The 25,845-nt window shown below is 49.7% G+C and overlaps 1 protein-coding gene across 1 annotated transcript in view; it reads left to right on the forward strand.

The window, feature by feature from the left end:
- ZFPM1 (zinc finger protein, FOG family member 1) overlaps positions 1-19,911 on the forward strand; it is a 200,569-nt gene extending 180,658 nt beyond the window's left edge. Inside the window, exons 5-10 of the mRNA XM_072636304.1 lie at positions 2,499-2,601; positions 8,017-8,226; positions 15,117-15,341; positions 15,506-15,601; positions 15,832-15,981; positions 17,025-19,911. Of these exons, the coding sequence (XP_072492405.1) occupies positions 2,499-2,601; positions 8,017-8,226; positions 15,117-15,341; positions 15,506-15,601; positions 15,832-15,981; positions 17,025-19,510 (3,270 nt within the window). The 3' untranslated portion in view covers positions 19,511-19,911. The remainder of the gene's footprint in view (positions 1-2,498; positions 2,602-8,016; positions 8,227-15,116; positions 15,342-15,505; positions 15,602-15,831; positions 15,982-17,024) is intronic.
- The last annotated feature ends 5,934 nt before the right edge of the window (positions 19,912-25,845 follow it).

A 25,845-nucleotide genomic window follows, 5' to 3' on the forward strand; every position in this document is an offset into this window, starting at 1 on the left:
GCAAGACTGCATGCTGTCCAAGGTCTCTCTCAGGTCTGATATTCTATGCTTTGAGGTCCCTACTGGCCACGTCATTCTTTGTTCTAAGGTCTTTTCCATTTCTGATCTAGGATAAGCTTCCTGCCAGCTCTGACATTCTATGTTCTAAGGCACTCTCCAAAGTCTGAATGGTCCTTGTCAATATTCTGTAGCTCTTGATCCCACAGCAAACCCTCCTGCTCAGTGTACAGAGCAGTCACATGCCTGCCCCCTCCCCACAGCCCCCAGTTTTCCTCTATGCCCCAGGCTTCTCCTTGGCACCCGGCTGAGGTTAGGGGTTAGGTGACTGATGTTTCCTCTACTACCGGTGCTTGGAGGACAGCTAGACCTCATGGGTCATGCCAGAGGAAATAACAAGTCCATTGCCTGCGTTTCTCTGGTTCACGATAAGCTGCCATCTTTCATGGAGGATGAGCAGCCAATAACCTAGGGTGGGACAGGGGGAGTCACACAAGGGTTTGGTTAGAGGGGAGTGGTACAAGTGATCTTTTCCCTTTGAAATTGGTGGATTTACCAGGTAGGGCTTTTTAAGGGCAGTGTGCTAAGAAAAAAAATAAAGCTGGGAATGAGGAGGCTTACATTCTCGTCCACAGTCTTCTTCCAAATAGTTTGTGATTTGGGGCAGGTTCATCCATTGAGGGCCCTCAGCCTCTGACTGCCAGGGACTCTTGAGGTTAAAAATGAATTGTCAAGGCTCGTGACAGCCTTATCCCTGCCAAGACCTTGGGTCTGTATCATGCCCAAGACTCCCAGCCTTTCATATCACAGCTCAAGCCCCGAGGCTTTCCCTGGGGATATACAGCATAGAAGAAGGCAGATGGAAGCATAGGGGATGAGGACATCAGCAAAAGATCCAATGACCTCAGACCCCCAAAGCTCTGCCACAAGGAGGATCCATCACCAGCTTATACCTCCTGTTCCAACCCTGAACTGCACATTTACAGTAACAGGACCATTCTAAGCAGCCCAGAAATCTAGGCTATCTCGTCTTTCAGTAGCTGCCTTCAGGCAGCCTTAGAGTGAGAGACAGGCTGCAGCCTTCATTAGAACCATTAGCAGCAACTTGCTGCCTTCCTGCCCCACAAATCAATAGGGATGCTCTTGTGGTAACAGCCTTCCCTCTTCTGGACCCCGCTTTCTTCACCTGTAAAATGGGATCAATAGTTTCTGCCCTGCCTGCCTAAATAAATGTTTGTTCAATTGAATTGAACGGAGGTCAAAGTGTTTTGGGAAAAAAAAAAGTTTGAAGTATGATAGAAGTAAAAAGAAAAAAAATTAAGAGTCATCATGTACAAAACACCTGATCACCATCATCTCAGTCCCGCATCTCTACTCCTGACCATCTCTTACCCTGCCCCCTGTGTCCAAGCTATTGATTTTACCTTTGCAGCATCTCTGAAATATACCCTCTTCTTTCCTCTGACACGCCATCCCCAGTGCAGGTGCCCATCACCTCACCCCGGGGTTACTGCACTAGCTTTTGGGTCTGCCTGCCTAGGGGAGTAGGGAGAACTGAAGTTTAGGCCAGGCTCTAGAATGTTCCCAAACCAAACCAAGTCCACTCCAGACTTACCACCTCCATCTTATCCAAAGAGGGATGACCAAAGAATATATTCATGATGCAGTAATTAGTAATAATGATAACTAGCCTGTATGAAGCGCCTACTGTGTGCTAAGCACTTTACAAAAAGGATCTCATTTGATTCTCACAGCCACTCTAGGAGGTAGGTGCTATTATTGCTCCCATTTTATATATGAGGAAACTGAGGCAGACAGAGTTAAGTGACTGAGTCTGAGGCTGGAATTTGAAGACAAGTCTTCTTTCCTCCAATCCAGCAGTCTGTGCTGCAAAGGATCTCAAGTCAGAAGACCTTTTGTTCAAATATTAGCTCTGCTACTCATCTCTGCAACCTGAGGCAAGTTGCCTCCCTTCTCTGGGCCTCAGTTTCCTATTCCATAAAATTTAGGATTGGTATAGATTTTTTCATGTCCTGAATCCCTTTGGTAGTCTGGGGTAGCCTAGAGACACCTTCTGAGAATTGTCTTGTTGTCTACATTCATAATCAAAGGAAAAGCTAAATTTTAGTTGGACATCAGGAAAAATGAATACATAATTTTTTGCCCATTCAAGTTCTCAGACACTCCCATGCCTCCTTGGGGGTCCGTGGACCCCAGATTAAGAACCTCTTCTCTAGATGATAAAAAATGACCTTGTGGCCGGCCTAACTGGTCCCCTTCAGAGCTCACCCCAGTACCAGTCTCGACCTTTCTTGAGAGGTCCCTCCCCCAAACCCTTGACACCAATCCTGAATGTCCAAACTGTGCTTAGAGTGGGTTAAAGGGCCCAGCCAATCCATCCCACTTCTTCCTGTGATTACTTGGTCCCTGGCGCAGTCCGAGGGATGTGCTGGTGACATCACTGACCTGTGCCCTCTTTCTCATGTTTCTGCCCCTGACAGAACCTGCCCATGACCTTGCTGGTGGGAGAGGAGCACTGCTGGCTGACGAAGCTCCCCCTGGTCTCAAATGAAACAGATGCCAACTCGGTGATCTTCAGGAAGGGTTGGTATTGTATGCAGTCTTTGGGAAAGGAAGGGGTCCCCTTAAAGGGACAGCACCATGGGCCCCCATCACAGAGAAGCACTCTTCTTTGGGTCAGCCAGTGTCCTCACTTATGCCCTTTGTCTCAGGGGCTAGAGCCACTAAGGACCCAGGCCACAGGTCATTTGGTTATCCGCAAGGCATGTACTCATAGGCTTAGAGAATTCAGCACTGGAAGAGACTTCACTTCAATCTCTTCGTTTTACAGATGAGTGAATTGAGGTGAAGTGACTTTTGTCAAGATCACACAGTCAATAGCAAAGCCAGTATTCAAAGGCGGGCCCCCTGTCTGCAAATTCAGTGCTTTTTTCCACTGTCCCTCACTGACAGGGTGGCCTGTTTAGTTATAATCATCCTAATGATAATAGCCCTTTATAGAGGGGCAGCAGAGAACAAGGGAGGCCTGGGTTCAAACCCTGCCTCTGACAAGATAAATAGATAATAGATAGGGCAAGTCACTTAACCTCACTATCTCACTACTCTAAACTAGTGGTGTTCAACTCCCCTACTTGCCGCAGTTCCTCATCTGTAAAAAATGGAGACATATTAGAGAAGGAAATGACAAACCACTCCAGTATCTCTGCCATGAACTTTGTCCATTGGGGTCACATAGTTGGACATGACTAAACAACTGAACGACAATGCCGACAACATGTTGTATTGAGCTTCCAATCTGCATTGGTAGAGAGAGTATCATCGTCTGGGAATTCCCTAAATCCATGAAATCATGAGTTCATGCCTCTTCCAGTAGATACATCAATGGATGGATAGCTAGATAAATAGATAGATGGATAGATAGATAGATAGATAGATAGATAGATAGATAGATAGATAGATAGATAGATAGATAGATGTTTTCTCCATTGACCCAGAACTATGATTTCATTGGCATGGTAAATTTCCATAACAATACTTGGTACTTGTATAATTTAGAGCGTGAGAGAGTTATCTGGGGACCTGTAGAGGGTAAGTGATTGGCCTCAGGTGATACAGCCTGCCTGACTAAGCGCAGCTCTCTAGCCATAATACCATGATGCTTCTCATATCTACAAATACAAATGTATATATGTACATTGGTCTATATAATATAGCACTCTACCTCCATTAGCCCATGTGAGCCCCTGTAGTAGAGTACAGAGTCAGGTGATGGGAAAATCTGGGATGTTATCTACTACTTGTGTGGCCTTGGGAAAGTCATATCCCTTCCCTGGGCCTCAGTTCCCTCTCCTATAAAATGAGGGCATTGATTCAAGTGGTCCCATCCAACCCTGACTCCTAAGAGACAACCTTTTGCATCTTACAGAAGAGAAAACTGAGTGTCCTAGAGGAGAGGAGTTTTCCCCCAGGGGATACAGCCTCTAGCCGCCAGTGGAGTGGGTACCTAATGTGAGGTCTGTCTCCTCCTCCCAGGCCAGACCTCTGTGTACCACACCAAGCTGCCTCCCTTTATCACTTCCATCATTGGCCCCATCCAGACCCATTTATTAACAGCCTATTTGGCCACAGCACTCTGCCAGGGACTGCCCTCCAGGGGGTTTACGATCTGAGACAGACACACTGTCGCAGACAGATATAAATGACTTCAGACAACTGAACAAACATTGAGCAAAGACAGAAATTAAATACTTTTAAAAAAATTAATGACGTATCCATGGGACTATGCAAGCGGAGGGCTGAGCAGATGATCTGAGCGAATGTGGTTGGAGGGAGAGTCGTGTTTAGGAAGGGTGGGGTAAAGGGGTATTGGATCCCTCCTTGGCAATTACCTAGAGAAGACGTCCTAGAAGTGATGTTTCAAGAATAAAACTCCAAGAGGTTGTGGGGTATATGATATGGGAGAGGGGTGTGTGTGTGTGTGTGTGTATGTATGTGTGTGTGCGTGTGTACATATGCGTGTGCGTGTGTGTATGAATGAATGAATGTATGCCATCATCACTATAGCACTTCCATTAAAGTTCATAGAACCAAGAAGAAGGATTGGATGCCACACCCAGAGAAGTCAGGTTAGGGTCTGTTTAAATACACATACTTTTTATTCCCCTTAAAGCCAGTGACACTGATGATGAGCTCGATCTGCCCCATGCTTGTTGAACGTTTCTGCCTTAGGATAACTTTGAGTCTCCTTTTCTCTTCCTCCTCAATACACCAGGTGCCCTGGTTGTGTATCCCAAGGACCACCAGATCTTTCCATCCACCCTGCAGCCGTATCTTCTTATATGTTCTGTCACCCACAATTGGAATGTGAGGGAAGGAACCAGATATCTCATCCTCCTCTTTGTGTATTCTCCTGGGCTCAGCATAGTGCTTGCCACATCATAAGCACGTTCAGAAATGCTTTTTTCATTCATTCATTCATTCATAAAGCCACTTCTCTATTTCCTTCTCCTCACCCTCTGCTCTTTCCCTCTCTTCCTTCCCTGGTTAACTCTTCCCCTTTTTCCGTCCATCTCATCCCACCATCTTGGTTCTCTAGCTGGTTTCAGTGGCCTTGTGTCACTTATACAATCAAACATTTACACTTTCTGCCTGGAATATTGTTGGAACAAAAGAATTCTGAAGCCAAGAAGGCATGGGAGGGGGGCGGTGTTAAGAAGACATAGGCACCACCCAAAAGCCATAGCTAAGTAAGGGCTGAGGAAGGGCAGTGATAGGATGAAGCTTAAGGAAGCTTGGGGAGAAAGAATGAGAAAAGGAGGAATGAGAAAGCTCTGGTGATCTCCCACTGATTGACCTAGGACCCTCTAAACAGGATGGAGAGGAGCTGAGGAGGGAGACAGAGGGACTCTCATCAGCTGAGCCTCACCCGTCACTTCCTGCAGACAGACAGCCAAGCCATTCTACAATTGGACGTGACTTGGTTACTGTAGGGAGTTCTCTCTTTGGGTTCGTGGGATTTCCCCTAGAAGTTCTGAACATTTCTGTAGCGTTCTCTTTTTTTTTCAAATGCTTCCCAATGGAAAAAAAAACAAAACCAACCCCAACCCAACTGAATCCTTTGAGTCTCCTTCCCTCCACCCATCAGATAGCTTGATAACTAAGGAAACTAGGACCAAGACAGAAGTATTTTGCCCAAAATGTCCCTACATACTAGAATCATAGTTGTTTTGGTTTGGTTTTGGTTTTTTTGTGTGTGGGTGGGGAGACACTTGGGTTAAGTGACTTGCCCAGGGTCACTACTAAGTGTCTAAGGCTGGAATTGAATTCAAGTCTTCCTGACTCCAGGCCCAGTGCTCTATCCATTATGGTGCCACCTAGCTGCTCCAGAAGCATAGATTTAGAATTTAGAAAGGACTTCAGCTGTTTTATCCAGTTTGATGCCCTGTGTTTTATAGTTGAAGAAACTTGAGCCCACAGTGGGTTAAGTGACTTACCCAAGGTCACAAAGGCAGGGGCAAAGATGAGCAGACAGGGACCTCAGCTCCTCTAGCCCAGTGCTGTCAAATACATATAGAATGATCCCTGTGGACTACTTAGAAAACCACAAATGACCATTATCTATGTTGTTTTGTATTTTTATTTCTTTTGTTAAACAATTTCCAGTTATATTTTGATCTTGTTTGGGCAGCTCTGGAGAGTTTTGTGAGCCATCTGCTGGCTCCATCTGTGAGTGTGACACCTCTGATAGTCCAGCGCCTTCCTTTTACAAAGGGGAAGACTGAGGCCAAGGGAGGCTGTGACTTACTCAGAGCCACCCAGAGGATACAACATGTAGAACAAAACATAAATAAAAAATAATTTGGACAACTAGGGGGATGGGGAAATTTTTTAAGGTCTAAGCTGAGTGAGAATGCTATTGGGGAACTGAGGAGGGATGGATGAAGGAAACCATGGAGGTGGCAAAAAGAACAGTTTGAGTCAGAGGGAAACACAGGAGCACTTGAGTCAGCAGCCTCTTATGGGGGATGCTTTGAAGAACATGGTGAAGGGGAATCTCTATGCCTAACTCTTTGGGTCCAGAAATGTGCCGGGCATGTCTAAAGTAATGTGAATGAGATCTCCAAAGTAGTCCCCTTGAGAGGAGAGGCACTTGGGATTCAGTACTTATCGTACAAGAAAATCAATCTTCTTCCCACCCCAGAAATATGAACCCCAGGTGTTCGCATCATTCCAAGGAGACTGGGTAGGTTAGACAAGAGGGCCAAGAAATGGGAGCTGAACAACCTGGCTTCTATTTCTGTTTTTGCCAGTGGTTCTTGGTATGATCTTGGGCAGGTCCCTTCTCTCAGGATCTTGGTTTCTCCATCTGTTAAATGGAGATAATCTCTGCACCAAAGGAGGGGTGTTCTGAGGATCCATGGGCCAGTAGATAGGAAAGTAGCCAGAGGTCTCCCAAAGAGAAATAAGATAGCTGATATTAGCATATATCATCTCAGAGGCTTAGGAGTCTGTGCTCTCAAGGTCAAGGCCTGGAGTTGGAGCATGCTGAGGTCCTGGTGCTTTGCTCTCTTTCATGGCCCTAGATGCATGATCTGGAGCAGCCAGAAAAGGTATTAGGATTGATCAAGGAATGAGGTCTCATCTTCAGGCCCTAAAACACTGAGACCTCTTGGGAAGGATAGAAACATTTGAGTAAATGTGACTCTTCCCCACCTCCTCCCCACCCTATCATCAGGTATTTTGGCCTTTTTTTTCCTTCCCATTTCCCTGTTAGGACCAGGAAGCTAGAGGGGAGATGGAGGATAAGATGGCGATGTGCTGGGTTTTCTCCAGGTCTTTCCTGCCCTTCTACCCATCCCTACCCCCCAAGCCAAGAGTCAGGAGGACCTTCAAGGCTCCAAGGTTCTGGATCAGGGCAGGGAGAGGCTCCCCTAACTGCCCCAGCAGACTGGTGTCTCTGCTGGCTTGAAAAGCTTCCCTGGGCTGAGGAATTGAGGGGTTGGTCAAGGGCGCCATCTCTGGGCAGCCTGGAGAATCACCGGATCCTGGAGAACAAAGTCCCAAGAGAGAAAAGCCAGGTCCTTCCGTCTCTGAGAGGTGGAGCTCCGTCACCTGGATTGCGCGTTTCCTCCCAGATCCCCAGAACTGGCCCAGGAGGTCTCGATGCATTCCTTAGATCCTTTGGGTTCCGCTGTGCCCAGACCAGAGTAGCAGAGATTCTAGGAGACAGGAAGGAGGATTCCAGCCAGACCATTGGGACCTTGTTGGAGCAAGCCGCTTTCCCCCTCCCTGCCCCCGGGCCCAGCTGTTTCATAGGCTGCACTAGGAGTCTCCTAGCCATTCTAATGACTTCCAGGGTGTAGGGCAAAACCTGAGACAACCCAGCCCAGCCTGCCTAACAGGCCTGAAATCCAAGACTGTCCTTGCTGGGGAAAGAGAAGCGCTTCCCCCTCACCTCCATGCCCCTACTGACATTGATTCTCCTTACGTCCCCACCAGACGAGGCCATTTGGTGCAAGACAACCAAGCCCGTGCCCGAAGCTGGACTGATGAACGCATTCGTCATGGCTGAGCCCCGCGGCATCACCAGCAACCCAGTGAAGGCAGAGCCTGGGGATCCCGAGTACCCAGCCACCATGCACTCGGACATCCAGCTCCTGCCTCAGCAAGCAGGGATGGCAGCTATTCTGGCCACTGCTGTTGTCAACAGTGAGTACCCGGTGGAAGCCTCTGCAGCTCCGTTACTCTGGCCTCGCTTCATTTCTCTTACCCTCAGCTGAACCCTGAGATCCAATTAGCTCAATCATGATACCATTTGGGGTTTTCTTGGCAGAGACTGGAGTGGTTTTGCCCTTTCCTTCTCCAGCTTATTTTACAGATGAGGAAACTGAGGCAAACAGGGTTAAGTGACTTGCTCAGGGTCACTCAGCTGATAAGTGTCTGAGGCTGGATTTGAACTCAGGTCATCTTGACTCCAGGCCTGGTGCTTTGTCTACTGGGCCACCCCGCTGCCTCCTTAAAAGGAAGCATCAATGGCCAAAGGTTACACAAAGACCAAGGCAGCTGTGGAGCCAAGGTTGCCAAATGGGTACCAGGCACAAATTGGGAAATAATCAGGATAAATAGTAGGTAGAAATCCAGGCAGCCAAGACCAGAGAGAGGACCTGGCAGGCAAGAATCAGAAATCTGAGAAGTCAGGGAGCGTCACAGAATGCTAGAGAATTGAGAGATCTTTGGCAAACTATGGCTGAGGGCCCATTCTGACCCACTGGCCTGCTTTGAGGCACCCACAAGCTAGGAATGTTGGGGGTTTTTTATTTGCAGACTTCTAGTCTAGTACAATTTCCCTCATTTAACAGATGAGGAAACTGAGTCCAAGAGAGGGGGAGTAACTTACCCCAGTGTATGTAGTTAGAAACCTCCTTCTCTCTTCTGCCAAGTTCAGTACTCTTTCCATTAGACCACACTGCCTCATGTACCTGGTAACATGTGGCTGCCAGGGATAAGGAAAAGGAGTTTAGGAATCCAGATAGATAAACCATACATTCAGCAGGCCAGCCAATATCAGAAGTCAGAAGAGCCCAAAGGGTCTAATCTACACAAGCTGTCAGCTCAGATCAACAGGCTCTGGAGTCTGATCCCCATATTTTGCAAATGTAATTATGAAGACAGAAGACAAATTACTTTCTCATTAGTGATAGAATTGGAATTAGCACTCATGGTCATCTGGTGCTTTTCTTACTGGCCCATACTGCCCCAGGACCCGAGAATTGGAACCTGACCTTTTTCCTTCCCTACCCACCACGCTGTCCTCTCAGTGGCTCATATATGTGAACCCCGAACCTCCAGGTACGTGGGCAAGGAGTGGGGGTGAGCTGCTGCAGGTCAGGAGACAATGGATTAAGGATAGATTCTGACATCAAGCCTCATACTGATTTCAAACCAAATATCAGTCACGGGATGAGGGTGGGGAACAGGGGTCTGAAAAAATAAAAGCCATAAGAAGGGCCTCATGAATCTCCTAGCTCAGTTCTAGCTGCTCAGCAGAAGCCCAGGAGACTGATGAGAACTTCGCTTTCCCCTCTTTCCACTCTCAAGCAGCCAGGCAGCCAGGAGGCAGGTGGCACAGGTAGACAGGGTAATTTTTAGAGGGCATAATTAGCTGTGCATTAGGATGTTATTGTGGGGGGCTGGGAGAACAGAGAGAAGGCTTTACTGCAGTTTCCCCAGGCCAGCCTAGAATGAGGCAGTGTGCTATAGAGAAGGGGGCTGTGTTTGACTGAGTCTTGGGTCTAACATTCAATACTCTGTGACCCACCGCTCTGTGCCTTAGTTTCCCTATCTGTAAAATGAGTAAAGTCCCATGTGCCAAAAACCTCCTAAAACGTTATAAAAACGTAAGTTGTTGTTAATTCTGTTCTGTTAGGTGAGTAGTCATCGAGTGCCCAAAGTAGAGGGGACTTAACTTATTTAGAGGTTTTCTGGTACAATGATGATGATGGTGATATTGTTGTATTATTTATAATTAATATTAATTCAGTTATACTAATTTATTATTACCACCATCATCAGATAAACTAGATAACAGAAAAGGAAAATGACTTGACTAAGGTCACATAGGCCAGAACTCTGCTACTTAGAGAGATGACATAGTAAGGCAGATCGGACGCTGGGTTCAAATGCCACCTCAGCTCTTATTAGAGCTGTACAGCCTTTGGCTAGGCATTTCACCCCTGTCTGGGCCTTAGTTTTCTCATCTGTAAAAGGTGGGGTGGAGGAAGAGAGGGGGGAGATTCAGCTTCTTGGACCCCTTCCAGCTCCTGACCTCCCCCGCTTCAGTTCAATACTCTTTCCTCTTTTTCTCTTAGGGACTATTTATCTCGAATCTGGCCCTAGCACCAGATACTTAAGGGGGGGGCAGGGAGAATTGAGGAGTATGGAGATGTCCTGAAGTGAGTATTTGATTAGTGAGATTTCAAATCTCAGCTCTGTTACTTAAAACCTGCGTGGCTGTAGACGAGTCATTAGAGTTCTCAATCTCAGTGATCCCTGAGGGTCTGATCCCATAGCTTCTGGGCTGCTTGCCCAGATTCTTGAGGTCTTTCCCCCTATCTGCAGTGGTTTAGGAACGGGAAGTTAGCAGACCAGTCACCTTCCCAGACTGCCCTGGGTGTGGAGACTCACGAGAGAACACACACAATTATTGCTACAAGGAACACCTCAAAGGTCCATTTGTTCAGCCTGTCCCCGACTGAGATAACTTCTATAGTGACCCTGACAAGGGGTCATGGGTCCGTTTTTACAGTGTGCCCGCCAAAACAGAGAGATTGCAGACACAGAAAAGCCTGCACTGTCTGGCAGATCTTGGGGGATGCCCAGGTCAATTGGGTCAGCTGTTTGCTGAGACTACACCCCTCTTGACAAAGGAGTGAGGCTAGAGTGTGGCGAGATTGAGAAGACAGCTTCATGGAAATGAAATGTAAACCCAAGGGGTAGTGAGAGAGAGACAGACAGAGACAGAGAGAGGGAGGGAGGGAGGGAGGGAGGAAGGAAGGAAGGAAGGGAGGAAGGAAGGAAGGAAGGAAGGAAGGAAGGAAGGAAGGAAGGAAGGAAGGAAGGAAGGAAGGAAGGAAGGAAAGAAGGAAGGAAGGAAGGAAGGAAGGACAGGACAGGACAGGACAGGTACACAGAGACCAGAAGGCAAGGTTTAAGCCTGAAAGATGAACATTTGACTACAGAAAACCCATGGGTAACTCTGGGCAGCACAAGGACTGAAAAACCAGTCACTTAGAGTTTACCAGAGACACCCATTTCCTTTTCTACCAAAGGTATAAGTGGAGATGAAATCTGGCCCTCATAAAATGCTCAGGAGACTCAAGGTGTGAAAAGGCAGAGGCTTTTAATACTTTGGGGACCTCTCCTTGTTAGGATCGTAGAATGTTACAGTAGGGACAGGGGACCTTGGAAACCCTCTAGCCCACTTCTTCATCCCCATCCCCCAGTTTTGTACAGAGGAAGAGCCAGGCCCAGGGGGAAACAATTTGTCCAAGGTTCCTCAGGTGCTAAGAAGAGCCAGTATTACCCAGTCTGTTGACTCAGAGTCTGCTACACCAAGATTGCCAGGAGGTACTTAGGATTCCCCATAAATGATTCCAATTACAAATGGAGAAATGGGGAGTTAGAGCCCTCATGAGCCAGGGAGCTAGAATTCAAGCAAAGAGAGGAGGGAGTAAGGAGAAAAGAGACCACTTGACACCAACCTTGCCCCTGGGGTCCACATCTCTGGCCTTCCTGACGTCTTTTTGTTCCCTCAACTCCCTGCCTTCCAAATCGATCAGTCAGTAAACATTAACTAAACACCTACTGTGTGCCAATCCCTGCACTAAGCCCCCAGTACACTTATGTACCTATTCTCACCCACAGGAGCAGTCTCACACAGGGGATAAGAAAAGATAGGGGTGCATAGTAGTTGTTTAGGGAACCCTGACTCAGGAAGACGAGCTCAAATCAGCCTCAGACACTTCCTAACTGTGTGACCTTGGGCAAGTCACTTAACCTCAATCTGCCTCAGTTTCCTCATCTGAAAAATGGGGAACCAGCTTCTCAGGGTTATTGTAAGGATCCAATGAGATAATGTTTGTAAAGGGCTTTGCAAACCTTAAAGCGCTCACTACACAAATGCTAAGTTGGACCATACGGTCTCTTGGTTCCTTTCTGGCTCTGAAGTCCTATGATTCTGGGAACAGCCCTGTGGATGCCTGTGAGACATGAGAAAGCTCACTCTTTTCACCCTCCCTGCGCCATGTTTGCTCACACCTTTTCATGTGCACCCACATTTTCATATGCCATCCTTTGGTCTCTTGTTTATTTAGTTATCCTTGAGATTAGGGAACTGTCTTTTGTTTCTTTTTGTATGCCTTGCTCTTAGCACCTTGCCTGGCACATAGGAGGTGCTGAATTAATGTTCATTGACTGACTAATTAGTTCATTCATGGAAGAGACATTTACTGACTACCTCCTATGGGCCCAGCACTGTGCTAGGCTCTGAGAGAAGGGGATGTTGAAGCTTAAAGTCTAGTGGGGAAGAAGAGGCCATGGGGCAAGATCTGGAGAGCTGCCAGGTGTGGAAATTCCCTTTACATCCCCTTCTCCTCAACTTTACAGTCTTAAATCATTGCCCAGTGCACTGAGGATTGCCTGGGGTCACACAGCCAGTGTGTGTCAGAGGTAGGGCTCGAACCCAGAGTAGGTCTTTGCCCACTACACGACACTGCTTCGTCCGAGACCACACCCCTAGACGCAAAAATATCCTTTCTTAACAAGGCAGACTATGAGGTACCATGAAAGGTACAAATAAAGTGATATGGGGATTCCAGGGAGGGAGAGATCCCATGCAGTCAGAGAAGGCTTCCTGGAGAAGGTGACCCAGAACTGAACCTTGAAGGATGAATGGCATTTTAATGGCACATCTCCATAGGTTTACTCAGCCTCACATATGTTCCCAACACATGGACAGTCATTCTCCTGGCCCTCTAGATCGGCCCTTCTCCCTTTGAGGGTACCACCATCCTCCCAGGCCCCCAGAGTTAGATCTGCCTCTTCCTGGACCTCCTCTGTCCCCACAGCCAGAAGGCTCATCTGTCTCATTGTCCATTTCCTTCTTCTCCCAGCCATCCCTCCAGTTCCCTTCTCACCTAGACTACTGTCATAACTTCCATCTGGATTTCCAGCCCCTTCTTTCTCCAAATCATCTGTCACTCAGCTGGCTAAAACAATCTTATATTATAGCCTAGGTCTGGAGGGTCAGTCCCTGCTCGGGTGAGAACAAAGTCCTTTAGCTGCCACCGAAGGCCCTCCAGAATCCAGCTCCCACCCACCATATTTTAGTCTTGACAAAGGGAGCTGCAGCCCAGCTGGACTCATTAACCATTCTTTGAAGGCCATACTCTATCTACCCCCCTGCTGTGTCAGCCATATATGCTCCTTTCCCACCCTCCATTTCCTCACCTCAAGTGGCTTCCCCCAAAAGCCTTCCTTGGTCTCCCACATGTTACTAGTTGTCTCCCACTGCATTGTACCTATACAGGGCAAATACCTCCCTTTCCCCCTCCCCCCCATCACTAAAATGCCAGTTCCCTTAGGTATGGGCTGTTTTCTCTGAATCCCCCAGGGAAGGCTTTGCACATAGTAGGCATTTAATAAATGGTGGATGTTGTTAGACAAGTCTTTCCTCCAGTTGAATCTAGCAGCCTACAATTTGTCCTCCAAAATGCTAGATCCTTGATGGCCAGGCTCTGCATCCTGGATGCCAGGGTGTGGGGAGCAAAGAATTCTTGGTATCATTAGTCACGCTGTCTTCTTGGGGTCTGAAGAAGCAGTTGGAGTGGGGGGAGTAGGTACAGTATCAGTGTTTATCAGGGCAAAGGGGGAGGGGCTGACAGTTATTTGAGGGGCCCTTAAGGAGGGAAGGAGTTGAAGCCTAGAGATATTGAAAGATAAGTAATTACTAACTGTGAGATTGAGGTCAGAGTATTTTACATATAAAAACTTAGAAATCCTTCCCACCCCCTCCCCCTCTGCACTCCACCCTGCCAAGGATATTCAGGTACCCAAATGGAAGAGTGTTGGGTACCTCCTCTCACCAGCTGCCAGGGCGTGAGACCAGAAAACCATCCAAAGTCAGAGTGGAAAGGGACCTTAGAATACAGAGCATTAAAGCATGGTCACCATAGACTTCCAAATACAGAAAAACATAGAATGTTCTTAGAAATTGTTTGGTCTGACCCATTTTTTAAGATTCTATTTTTCAATTTAAAGAAACAAAACCTTAAGAAGCTTTGAGCAGAATGATGTGCTGGGGACAGAAAGATAAAAAAAGCTCAAGGCCTGCCTTCAAAGAACTTGAAGTGTAATGGGGGCTGACCAAAGTCTTTCTGACATCACTGGAGTCTGCCGTACATCCCGCCCAATGCACCTCCCGCAGAGGCATCCCATAAGACAAAGAGTATTTTTAGACAAGATTTTTTTTTTAAAGTCAACACAACTGATGTATATATTGGGGAAAGAGTCTGAAGAGTTTGAATCCGTGACCCGTGTGAGCCTCCCCCTTCCACCAAAGGTGTCCCCTTGTGTCTCTTCATTGGAGCCCTGTTTGGTCCTTAGAGTTTTCTTACTTTTGATTTTTTGGGCCTTCGGAATTTTTCTTTCCCTTTATGTGGGAATAGTTATCGTTTATATTGTTTTCTTGGTTTTTCTGAAAGCACTTTACAACTATGATCTCATTTGAGCCTCACTACAACCCTGGGAGGTAGGCACTGTCATTATCCCTATTTTCCAGATGAGGAAACTGAGGTAGGCAGAGGTTAACTGACTTGCCCAGGGTAACAGGTAAATGAATATCCAGTGAAGGAGTTAAACTTGGTTCCTCCTGATGCTCTATTGACTTTGCCACCTACCTGCCTCAAGAGAAGGAAACTGAGGTCCAGAGAAGAAGGTCCCTGTCCTTCATTGTCAGTGCCAAGGTGAGGGGGGTGGGGTGGAGGGAAGAATGTGGCCCAGAGAGGACCTCATCCCAGTTTGTGTCTTTCTTCCTCCTGCAGAGGACATCTTTCCCTGTAAAGACTGTGGCATCTGGTATCGGAGTGAACGGAACCTGCAGGCTCACCTCATGTACTACTGCGCCAGCCGCCAGAGTTCAGGCTCCCCGCTGGTGGAGGAGAAGCCCAAGGAGACGTACCCCAACGAGCGGGTCTGCCCCTTCCCCCAGTGTAAGAAAAGCTGCCCCAGTGCTAGCTCCCTGGAGATCCACATGCGAAGCCACAGTGGTAAGGGACCTCCTACACCCCAGCTCTCTTTGCAGTGCCTGGACACAGGCATCAGGGATGGCTGTGATGTGGGCTGGGGGGTTAGGGGGAAGGGTCAACCTGCCACTCAGTGCTGAGGTCTAAGTGCCAACCTCCACCTCATGCTGCCCTGCTCTGTCCTCCAGGAGAAAGACCCTTTGTTTGCCTGATCTGCCTGTCGGCCTTCACCACCAAAGCCAACTGTGAGCGGCACCTGAAGGTTCACACAGACACCCTGAGCGGTGCGTACAGGAAGAGGATAGCGGGGGGCAAGGGGACCAGCGATGCCGGTAAAGGGGAAGTGGGAGAGGAAAGGCAGCCGAGGCAAAGGTTGGGAGCACTGGAAGAGGGAAGGCAAACAAGGGAGAAGAATCTCAAGCTGGAATGGGGGGCAGCAGGAAGGCTGGCAGGATCTCACTGGCAGAAGCCAGTCCTTTGAGCTCCCTGACATGCTGAGCATTGTGGTTTGCAGGGATCTGCCACAGTTGTGGTTTCGTCTCCACTACAAGGGACATCCTCTACAGCCATCTGGTGACCAACCACATGATCTGCCAGCCAGGCTCCAAAGGCGAAATCTACTCCCCCAGTGCAGGACACCTGGCTGCCAAGCCAGGCCCCACAGGTGCGTCAGCTGTGACCTGGTGGGAGAGTGCAGGCCTCAGCCACCAGCCCCTACTGGCCTTAGGTGGGAAAGGGGAAAATGGAGAATGCTCAGGCACGCTCCTGGGATCAGTCCTAAGGAGGTAAATAGAAGGCAAGTATGTGCCCATTCTGGTGACCCTAGGATTAAAATTGAGGACAGAGTGTTGGTCTCCATACATAGTAAGCACTCAGTCAGTGTCTGCTTCCTAATGGTATTAGTCAGTCAACAAGTATTCATAAAGCACTTACTATGTGCTAATAGGAAGACAGGGAAAAGCAGTCTAAGCTAGGGAGGAAGGAAAGAAAGAAAGGAGGGAGGGAGGAAGAGAGAGAGAGAGAAAGAGAGAAAGAGAAAGAAAGGGAGGGAGGGAGGAAGAGAGAGAAAGAGAGAAAGAGAAAGAAAGGGAGGGAGGGAGGAAGAGAGAGAGAGAGAGAGAAAGAAAGGAGGGAGGGAGGAAGAGAGAGAGAGAGAGAGAGAAAGAAAGAAAAAGAAAGGGAGGGAGGGAGGAAGAGAGAGAGAGAGAAAGAGAAAGAAAGAAAGAAAAAGAAAGGGAGGGAGGGAGGAAGAGAGAGAGAGAGAGAGAAAGAAAGAAAAAGAAAGGGAGGGAGGAAGAGAGAGAGAGAGAAAGAGAAAGAAAGAAAGAAAAAGAAAGGGAGGGAGGGAGAAAGGAAAGAAGGAAGAGAAAGGAAGGAAGGAAGAAAAGAAGAAAAGAAGGGAGGGTCTATGAGTATACTCCATAGAGTATAAGGAGGAGAGTAGATTCTAAGAAGACTGGAGAGATGGGAAGGGGGAGAGTTGTGAGGAGCCTCACAGAGGACTTTATATTTGATCCCAAAAGTAATAGGGAGCCATTTCAGCTCATTGAGTAACACCCTCGTCATTGTGTTTTAGAATCCTCAGCTTGGCTGCTGAAGGGTGGATGGTGAGGAGTGGGGAGAGATTGGTACCAGCTCTGCTTCTTTGTAGTCCAGGGTAGTGTCTGGCACTCCTGATCCTATTTTCCCTTTTTCATTTCCCCTCAGGTCTGGCTCAGGCCAGCTCCACCCCCAGCCTCAAGTGTGGCCTCCTCGCGGACAGCCTGGCCAGCCTCCAGCAGCACATGGCCCTGCACGGTCCTCTGCCCACTCCAGATCCCAGCCAGGCACCCCCGAGCTCCGAGTCACCTGCACCACCAGACACTCTGGTGAAGAAAGCCCCTGCTGAGGCAGAAAATGGGGATACCCAGGCTGCCCCCCAAGAAAGCTGCTCCTCCTCTTCCTCAGCCTCTGGCGAGGGGGCAGTGCCACTGCTGAGGATCAAAGAGGAGGTAGGGGAGGGCCAGGGGCAGGAGCCCGAGATGGTCAAGAGCCACAGCCGGCCAGAGCAGGGTGCCAGTCCCAGGTCGGAACCTGAGTCCTCCTCGAGGACGTCCTCCCCCCAAAGCCTGGCCTCCGTGAAGGTCAAATCCGAGTTGGCTAGCCCCACACCAGGCTCCAGTCCGGTGCCCAGTGAGGCAGGCGTGGGCCCCTCCGGAGGCACCATCTTCCTGCCCCAGTACATGTTTGGCCCTGAAACCTCCGTTGTCCCCCAGGCCTCCGAAATCCTGGCCAAGATGTCAGAGCTGGTTCACAGCCGGCTCAAGCAAGGCCATGGAGGGGTGGCCCCGGGCCTGTACCCAGGGACCCCTGCGCCCAAGGGAGCCACCTGCTTCGAGTGCGAAATCACCTTCAGTAACATCAACAACTACTACGTACACAAGCGTCTCTACTGTTCCAGCCGCCACGTGGCGGAGGGCAGCCCGCCCGGCGCCCGCAAGCCGAAAGTGGCTGGACCCCCCAAGGGCCCCCCGGGCCCGGCAGTCACCCCCACCAGAGCCGTCCTGTCCCCACAGCCCCCTGAAGGCCAGGGCCCACCTGCCCCTGCCGAAGGTGAAGTGGAGGGGGAGCATCTACCCTTGGCCGCGGACGCAAAGGCAGAAGGGGCTGCGGGGGGAAAGGAAGCCTCCCCGGAGGCGGATGGCACAGGCCGGGGCAGCGAGGACAGTCAGAGCCCACGGAGCTCCGTGGACGACACTGACGAGGACCCCATGAAGACCGTGTGCGAGGCCTGCAACATCCGCTTCAGTCGCCATGAGACCTACACCGTCCACAAGCGCTATTACTGCGCCTCCCGCCACGATCCGCCTCTGCGGCGGCCTGGGGGCCCCAACAAGGCAGCCTTTCTGCCCCAGCCAGCGCGCACCCGGAAACGGCGCAAGCTTTATGAGATCCATGCAGCCACCAGCAATGCCGGCCTCTTGCCGGCCACTCACCCGCCGCCACCGCCACCACCACCACCTCCCCTGGGGGAACTGCCCACCTCCCCACAGCTGGGCATCAGCCCAGCCGATGCGCTCGCACTGGGTGCCCGGCCCGATGTACCTCCTGCCCTCCTGCTGCCCGTGGGCAAGGCTCCCACGTCAGCCCCCTCCCCCAGCTCCAGCCCAGACACCGATGGCCCCATCGACCTCAGCAAGAAGCCACGGCTACACAAAACAGAGGGGGCCCCCACGGCACCCCCACCGCCGCCGCCTCCACCTCTGCTCCCCCTGACCGACTACCATGAGTGCACGGCCTGCTGCGTCAGCTTCCACAGCCTGGAAGCCTACCTGGCCCACAAGAAATACTACTGCCCAGCTGCCCCCCTGCAGCAGAGTGCCTTGGAGCAGCTGCAGAAGATTCAGGGCCTGGCCAAGCCCCGCCTGGCCAGAGAGGGACCCCGGGGAGTGCCTGGGGAAGAGCTGGAGGGGGGCGTGCGGGTGAAAGTGGAGAAGGGGGTGGCCTCAGCCAGCCCAGGACCCAGCAAAACCTCAGGCCTGCCAGTGGCTTATGCCGGTGGAGACCCCCTGCACCGCTACCCTGGCCCCAAAGCCCTCCACCTCCCTGGGGGGAAACCTCCGCCCCCCATGGTGTGTCCCTACTGCCCTCTCAATGGGGCCATCAAAGGTGACCTGATTGAGCACTTCCGCCATGCCCACGGCCTCCTGGTGGCCAAGCCAGTGGCAGGACACATCCTGGCCGAGGCCACGACGCCCCACCCCCGCACGCCGGCTGAGAACAGCCTCCCAGCTCCCCTGTCACTGCCCCCACCGACATCCTCCTCTTCCTCCTCTTCTTCATCTTCTTCCCCACAGCCAGGCCCCAGGCTCCCTCGGGACAGCTTCAATGGCCACGAGCTCAAGGAGTCCCCAGCCCCAGCCAATGGCAGCCCCCTGCCCACCAGCTCCCCCCGGCCAGGCCTGCCCCTGTCTCCAGCCACCGTCCCGGCCCTCACCCTCTCACCAGTGCCTGAAGCTCTGCTCCAGCCCCCCACCCCACCCATGTACACAGACAAGGGGGTCCAGACCCCCAGCAAAGTCGCCCCTGCCACCGTCCCCAACGGCAATCACAGATATTGTCGTCTGTGCAACATCAAGTTCAGCAGCCTGTCCACCTTCATAGCGCACAAGAAGTATTACTGCTCCTCTCACGCCGCAGAGCATGTAAAATAGTCCGGACCCCCTTCCCCTCCCTCCCCTTCCTCCCCTTCTCCCTCCCCTCCATGCCTGTCCCACCACACTACAGACTCATGGCCACAGCCAACTGCCCAGGTGGGCAGGGCGACGATGGCAGCAGCGGCCCCGGAGCACTACAGCAGGACAGGATCCCCTTCTGCCCCCAGAATCTTTCCAACAAAGCACAAGGCACCAATAACTCACTCGGGCACCTCCTGGAGCTCAGAGCCGTCTGGATGGACTTCCTTTGCCCCAGAGCCCCAGGGCCAGTGACCGAGGAGAGGGGGTGGGACGACCAGAGAAGTGGCTAGCTACAAAGAAAGGCAGGGTTGGGTGGGGGGGTGGAATGGGACCCCAAACCCTCGGCACTTAATAAAGAATTACAGTTTGATGATGAACGTTGGTTGAGAGCCTAGTTGTCTGGGAGATGGGGGCAGGGCAATGGGAAAGTGGAAGGCCAGGGCTTAGCAGTGGGTGGGCCCACTCACTCGTAGCCCCTCATCAGGGTGGGTTCAGATGGTAAAGATACCCCCTTTTGCTAGTTTGGCCTGGAAACAGAATGTGCATCACTCTGTCCCAAGGCCTTGAAGTTCATCAGCTCCTAAGTTCATAGAATGGGAAGAGACCCCAAAACAGGGATTCTCAGCCTTTTTGGTGTATGGCACCTTCTGGGTAGGCCACCCTTCTCAGAATTAGGTTTTTAAATGCATAAAATGAACTGCAAAGGAAGTCAATCACATTAAAATACAATTATCTGAATATCCAGAAAACAAATTCATAAGAGGCCAAGCTGAGAATTCCTATCCGAGCAGTCATTTTATCTACCCCCGTATTTTACAGATAAATCACAGCTTGCCCAAAGCAGGCTAGGAGTTGTTTTGGTCAGCCTCATTTTACAGATGAGGAAACTGAGGCCCAGTGAGTTTCAATGGATCAACTATCGTTCTAGCCAGATGAACTTAAGGTCCAATGGAAAGACTTATAACACTCTAGATCCTGCATGTGAAACCATTTGCCTGTCTCTCACCCAAGGTCTCTCTCTCTCCCTCAGAGCTGAATGCTAGCCCCTTCCTCCATTCTCCCTGTCCCTGGAAAGTGCCTGGGGCTCAGCATCTCCTGCCTTCTTAAGGAGGGGAGACCTGCTTCCTTCCTCTGCACTAGCATAGGATGAAGGCTCTCAAGCTCTGGATGAACTAAGATGTTCTAGGAGAGACAGAAGTATAAACAACTTTTGGTCCTCACTGTCTCCCGCCATCTGGGGAGCAGGAGCTGACTGTCCATCTGGTAGGGGAAGGCATTGAGGGAATCATCTAGAGCCACAGTTTAAGCCAGGCCCTGGCCCAAAACTTTTAGGTCCTTTATATCGTGCCTCTGGAGGCATTGTAGCATCACTAACTCAGCACAGTGCCTAGCACTAGTAGGTGCTTAATAAATGCTTACTGAGGGTGCTTCAATAAGACCACTGGATTTGGTACAGCAAACAGGTTCTAATCCTTGATCTGCCACTTACTAACTGTGGGATCTTGAACAAACCACTTCTTTCTGGACCTGTTTCCTCCCCTGAAAAATGGCAGGGGGAGGGCAGATGAGGGGACCCGTAGGGGTCTCTTCTAGCTCTGAATCCTGTGATCCCATAAATCATTATGTTTGTACCCATGGTAACTTAATGGGTCCATCTTGACAGTCATCTCTTTCCCAAGCTTACTCCCTTGCTCTGACCCCTACCCACTCTTTCTGGGCCCCTTGGACAAGTAACTGCACTCTTCAGGCTCGGTCTGCCTCTGGTCACTGAGAGAGCCCAGCCCACTGGCCTAAGGCTGGATGAAAAGCAGACCACTCCACCATGAGTTTCCCTTCACTCCTCCCATCCACGAGACACCATCAATAACATTGCTATACATTTGTTAGGTCTCTCATCTCCAGCTCTCAAAGCTGTCTCCTAAGAGCCCCTCTGAGGGATGCAGGCCAGGAGGCACTTTTAACAGCTTTGGAGAAAACACTCCATAAGGTGGTGAGTGCTGCATTGGTCCTGGGCAGCTCAGTGAGGAGGACAGATAAGTTGGGGGAAAGGGAAGGGGACACAGAAGAGGACTTAAAACTCCCTTTTTCCCACATCCTTTCTCCAAAGAGCTCTGTTCAGTTCAGTAAATGTTGAGGGCATCTGTAAGGGTTGGAAGAGGTACACAGATGTTAGAATGTACAAGTTAGAAGGGAAAACTCCATGAATCACCTCTCAGGTTCACGTGATTAACTAGGTTAGCATAATAGACCAGCTTTAATGAGTCTGCCTAACAAGAGATGTGAATATGTCTAGAGACAAGGAGATTGCTTGAGTAGAGGTAACAACTCTACTCAAGTAGAGTAGAGATATATAGGAAGATCTGCCTGCTGGACTTCTCCATCTCAATATCCTGTTGTACCCCAAGCTCAGCAAGCCCAAAGAGAACCCCAAAATCTGCCACCTCCCAAATATCGCTGTTTCTGTTAATGGCACCACCATCCTCACTTGTCATCCTGGATTCTTCTGTTCCTTCATATGAGATATCTGTAAAATGCTTAGCACAGTGCTTGGCACAAGGTAGATTAGTCATCAATACTGGCTCCTTCCCTCCCTCTCTCCTTTCTTCATCTCCCCTGTCTGATCCATTGATGAGCCTTTTCGATTCTACCTCCATGACATCCCTTCCATCCAGTCCTTTCCCTCCACTCACATAGCTGCCGTCCTAGCCCAGGGACTCTCATTTGTACTATTGCAATAATGGCCTTCTGATTAGTCTCTCCATTTCCAGCCCCTCCCCTCTCCATTTTCTACCCCACTGCTAAAATCATCTTCCTAAAGCCCAGATCTTATCCCTTCCCTGGTCAAAACTCTTCAGTAGCTCCCATTGGCCGTAGGAGAAAATCTAAACTCCTCATTCCGTTATGTAAACTTTCAGTGTGACTTAATCATCCCTTTCCAGATCTACCATTCATTTTATTCCCCTTCAGGTATGCCATATTTCATCCAAAGTGGCCCGTTTGTTGTTCCCCAGACTTGACCTCCTCTCTCCCCTCTACCTGAAAGGCCCTCCCTTCTCCCCTCCAGCTTTTCAACTCCTCACCTCCCACATAGACTAAATTCGGGACTACACCCTACAAGGAGCCTGCCCTGATATCTCCCCCCAACCCTCAGTGGTTAGTGGCTTTCTCCCTCTCTATGTTTCCTTGTAGGTACTTGTGCAAATGTCCTATCATACAGGACATCGGGTGCCATGTTGATGTTTGTGGATGCTTTCATCTTTGGACCCCTAGATCATATTACAAAGTCTACCTAACTTGTGGTAGGCACTTGATAAATGTATACTGGATTGAATTCAATCAAATTGAATGGAAATCCCATCACAACTGTGTACTCCCTATTGAGTCCCGGTCCAGGCCCTCAGGGAAAGTTGGGAAAGGCTCAAAGGGAATCTGGTAATATTGACATCTCTATCTTCCTGTGAGCTTGGGAACTAGGGGCCTCTCAGAGTGCTTCAGGACTCCTCCAGGGCCACCCAGCAACCTTTTTTCATTGCTCTCTGCACCTTCATTCATTCTCTTTTCCAACAGTTATTAAGAGCCTACTATGTGTCAGGCCTATACTACTGTAAAATTAGGTTAGGATCATGGTCTGATGGAACAAATTTAAATGCCCAAGCTTATAGTATTTCTGGCCTTGAAAATATAATTATGAAATGAGTGACTCATTATTATGCCCCCAGTTAGAGTAAAAAATTCTTCAACAGTGGACTGGGGGCTGGGTCACTCTTGCCAGTGATGCTTTCCCAAATTTTCATGCCACGAGCAAAAGAACACAAGGAAATACTCCAGACAGAGTCAACCACAGGTATTTATGAAAACTAAGATTTAACAGAATAAAGGACTGTGCTTAGAAAACGGCATCCAACAAGTGAAAAGCAGGAGAAGGGGACCACCAGTTCTGACACATTCCCCAAGAGTGTCTGAGTTTGTTGGAAGATTTTTCTGTTACTTGAGTGCTTGGGTTAACCCCCTGGGCTCCCTGGAGGAGCTGCTGCTGTAGCTGCCACACTGCTGGTCCACATGGCTACAGGAAAACGCTGCCACATCCCTTCCTCTCATAGTCCTTCCAGTTAGTACCACCCCAGCCCCAAATCATGCAGTACTTCCTTGCCTCAGAAGATGAGTGGAAAAACTCCAAATCCCAGAAGACTATGTAGGTCCAAGCCATCCCATCTCTTTCGCCCCCTCCGCATACAGAAGGGGCTTGTAGGCTCTGCCTGTGGTCTCAGCTCCCATCTCTCCTCTCCTAAATCCTATAAGATCATAGAATTTTAGACTTGGAAGAGAAGGATCTCAGAGATTCACTAGCCTGACCCCCTTTGTAGCAAAAAGAAAAGAGAAGCGATGTCCAGGAGGGGACATAACTCATAAATGGCAGAATTCACACCCAGAGCTTCTGATTCCATTGTACCACCCTGCCTCCTATGAGTTCACTCTGATTCTTTGACTTTAATTCAGCTCTCCTCTCCCCTCCAGCCCAATCTGTCTTGGGGCTGTCCCCAGAATAACTGCCAGCATCTTGTACCCACTCACCCACCTGCCTTACCAAGGGCTAGAAGGCTAATGAGCTCCCACTTGTGCCTATGTGCAGGGATGAAAGCGTAAACTATGATTAGGGTCATTATTCTTCTTGATTACCTCCATCTGATTTCCCTGGTGGATTTCCCTGATGAGCAGGTTAGCATGAATCCACAAGGCCCCAGGAGCCTTGAGCTTCCAGGGCCTAGACTTGTGTGAGCTGGGGGGCTCCCACAATGCCCCAGCTCAGACAGGGATGGATGGGGGCAGGAGGGCAGGCCAGGGGTACAGGATGGGCGAGGGGTGGAGGTGGGCCTCGCTCTGTCAAGGCTGATGGGAAGGCAGAACAGACCAAAGAGGGTTCAGCACAGTGGACCAGAGCTAACCCCAAGACTACAGCTCTCTGATGGCTCATCTCCAGAGCTGATTTGTGTGTTCCTCTGCATAAATTTGCATATTGAGTTCAGAGGCCCTAAGTCTCTAAAATGAAATGAATTCATTACTGCCAATGTTATATTCAGATCCATTATTCTGGTTAGGGCTCACCAGCCACACAGACTATTCTAAGCTAATCAATTTAATGACATCTCAGATTAGGAGAGACAGAAAGTTCCCATGCACACTTAGAGGCATTGGCCACGGCCACACACACACACACACACACACACACACACACACACACCTATTCACACTCCCACTGTGGTTTCCACATTATCCCTACATAAGCCAACCAACATACTTACACCTTGGGAAAAGACACATATCTGGGTATCCTTGACAAGTTGCTTCCTCACGTTTGCCTTCATTTCCTTCTCTGTAAAATGGGCACATTGGTTAGAGTGCCAGGCCTGAATTTTTCAAGTTCAAATCTAGCCTCAGACACTTACTAGCTGTGTGATCCTGGGCAAGTCATTTAACCTTGCTTGCCTCAGTTTCCTCATCTGTCAAATGAGCTGGAGAAAGAAATGGCAAACCACTCCAGTATCTGTCAGAAAAAAAAATGGGATCACAAAGGGTTAGACATGATTGAAATATGACTGAACAACAACAAAAAATGAGAGTGCTAGGTGTCCAAGACCCCTTTCCAGTTTTGACTTTCTAGGTTCTGAAGTCCCTGCCAGGTCAGACCTTCTACATTCTAAGATCTCTGTCACCACAGACATTCTATATTCTAAAGGGCCCTGCCAGCTGTGATAGTCTATACTCTGGAATTTATGTGTTGAGATGAAAGTAAGGGAACATAGAATTTAAAGCTTAGAGGGTTGGGGTTGGTGGCTCAGCAGTTGTGGCCTTGCTGCCCACCAACACCAGGTCAGATCCTAGACCTTGGATCCTGGGTGGCATTGGAACTACCTCCTCTGTTCCACTTACTTTGGCCATGGCCAGGCCCTCCCTGGTTAACTAACTAGTCTGCACCCCAAGTTGCAGTTGCCCTCCCTCTTCTGCTCCAGGCAGGACCTGGCCCAGGCTGCCAAGCCACCCACATCCTGCCTGCCCCCTGTCCCTTTGCCCCTGGGAGCCCCCAGAAGGCCCTTCTCTATTTCTACACCTGGCTCTTTCACCTCCTCCTGGGCTAATCTATGGGCACAATCAGCACGCTAATTAGATCGCTGTAAGGCAATGCCATTATCTTCATTAGAAACCCTGCAACTCAGAGCCTTAATTACATGGTCTCTACATCCCCCTGCAGCTCCTCCTATCCTAATGGGTATCTTTGAACCTGTTCTTCCTGGGTGCAGGGCTGGGGCACTCCA

The sequence above is a fragment of the Notamacropus eugenii genome, chromosome 1 (genome assembly GCF_028372415.1).
Source record: "Notamacropus eugenii isolate mMacEug1 chromosome 1, mMacEug1.pri_v2, whole genome shotgun sequence".
In the NCBI taxonomy this organism is placed as follows: Eukaryota; Metazoa; Chordata; class Mammalia; order Diprotodontia; family Macropodidae; genus Notamacropus; species Notamacropus eugenii.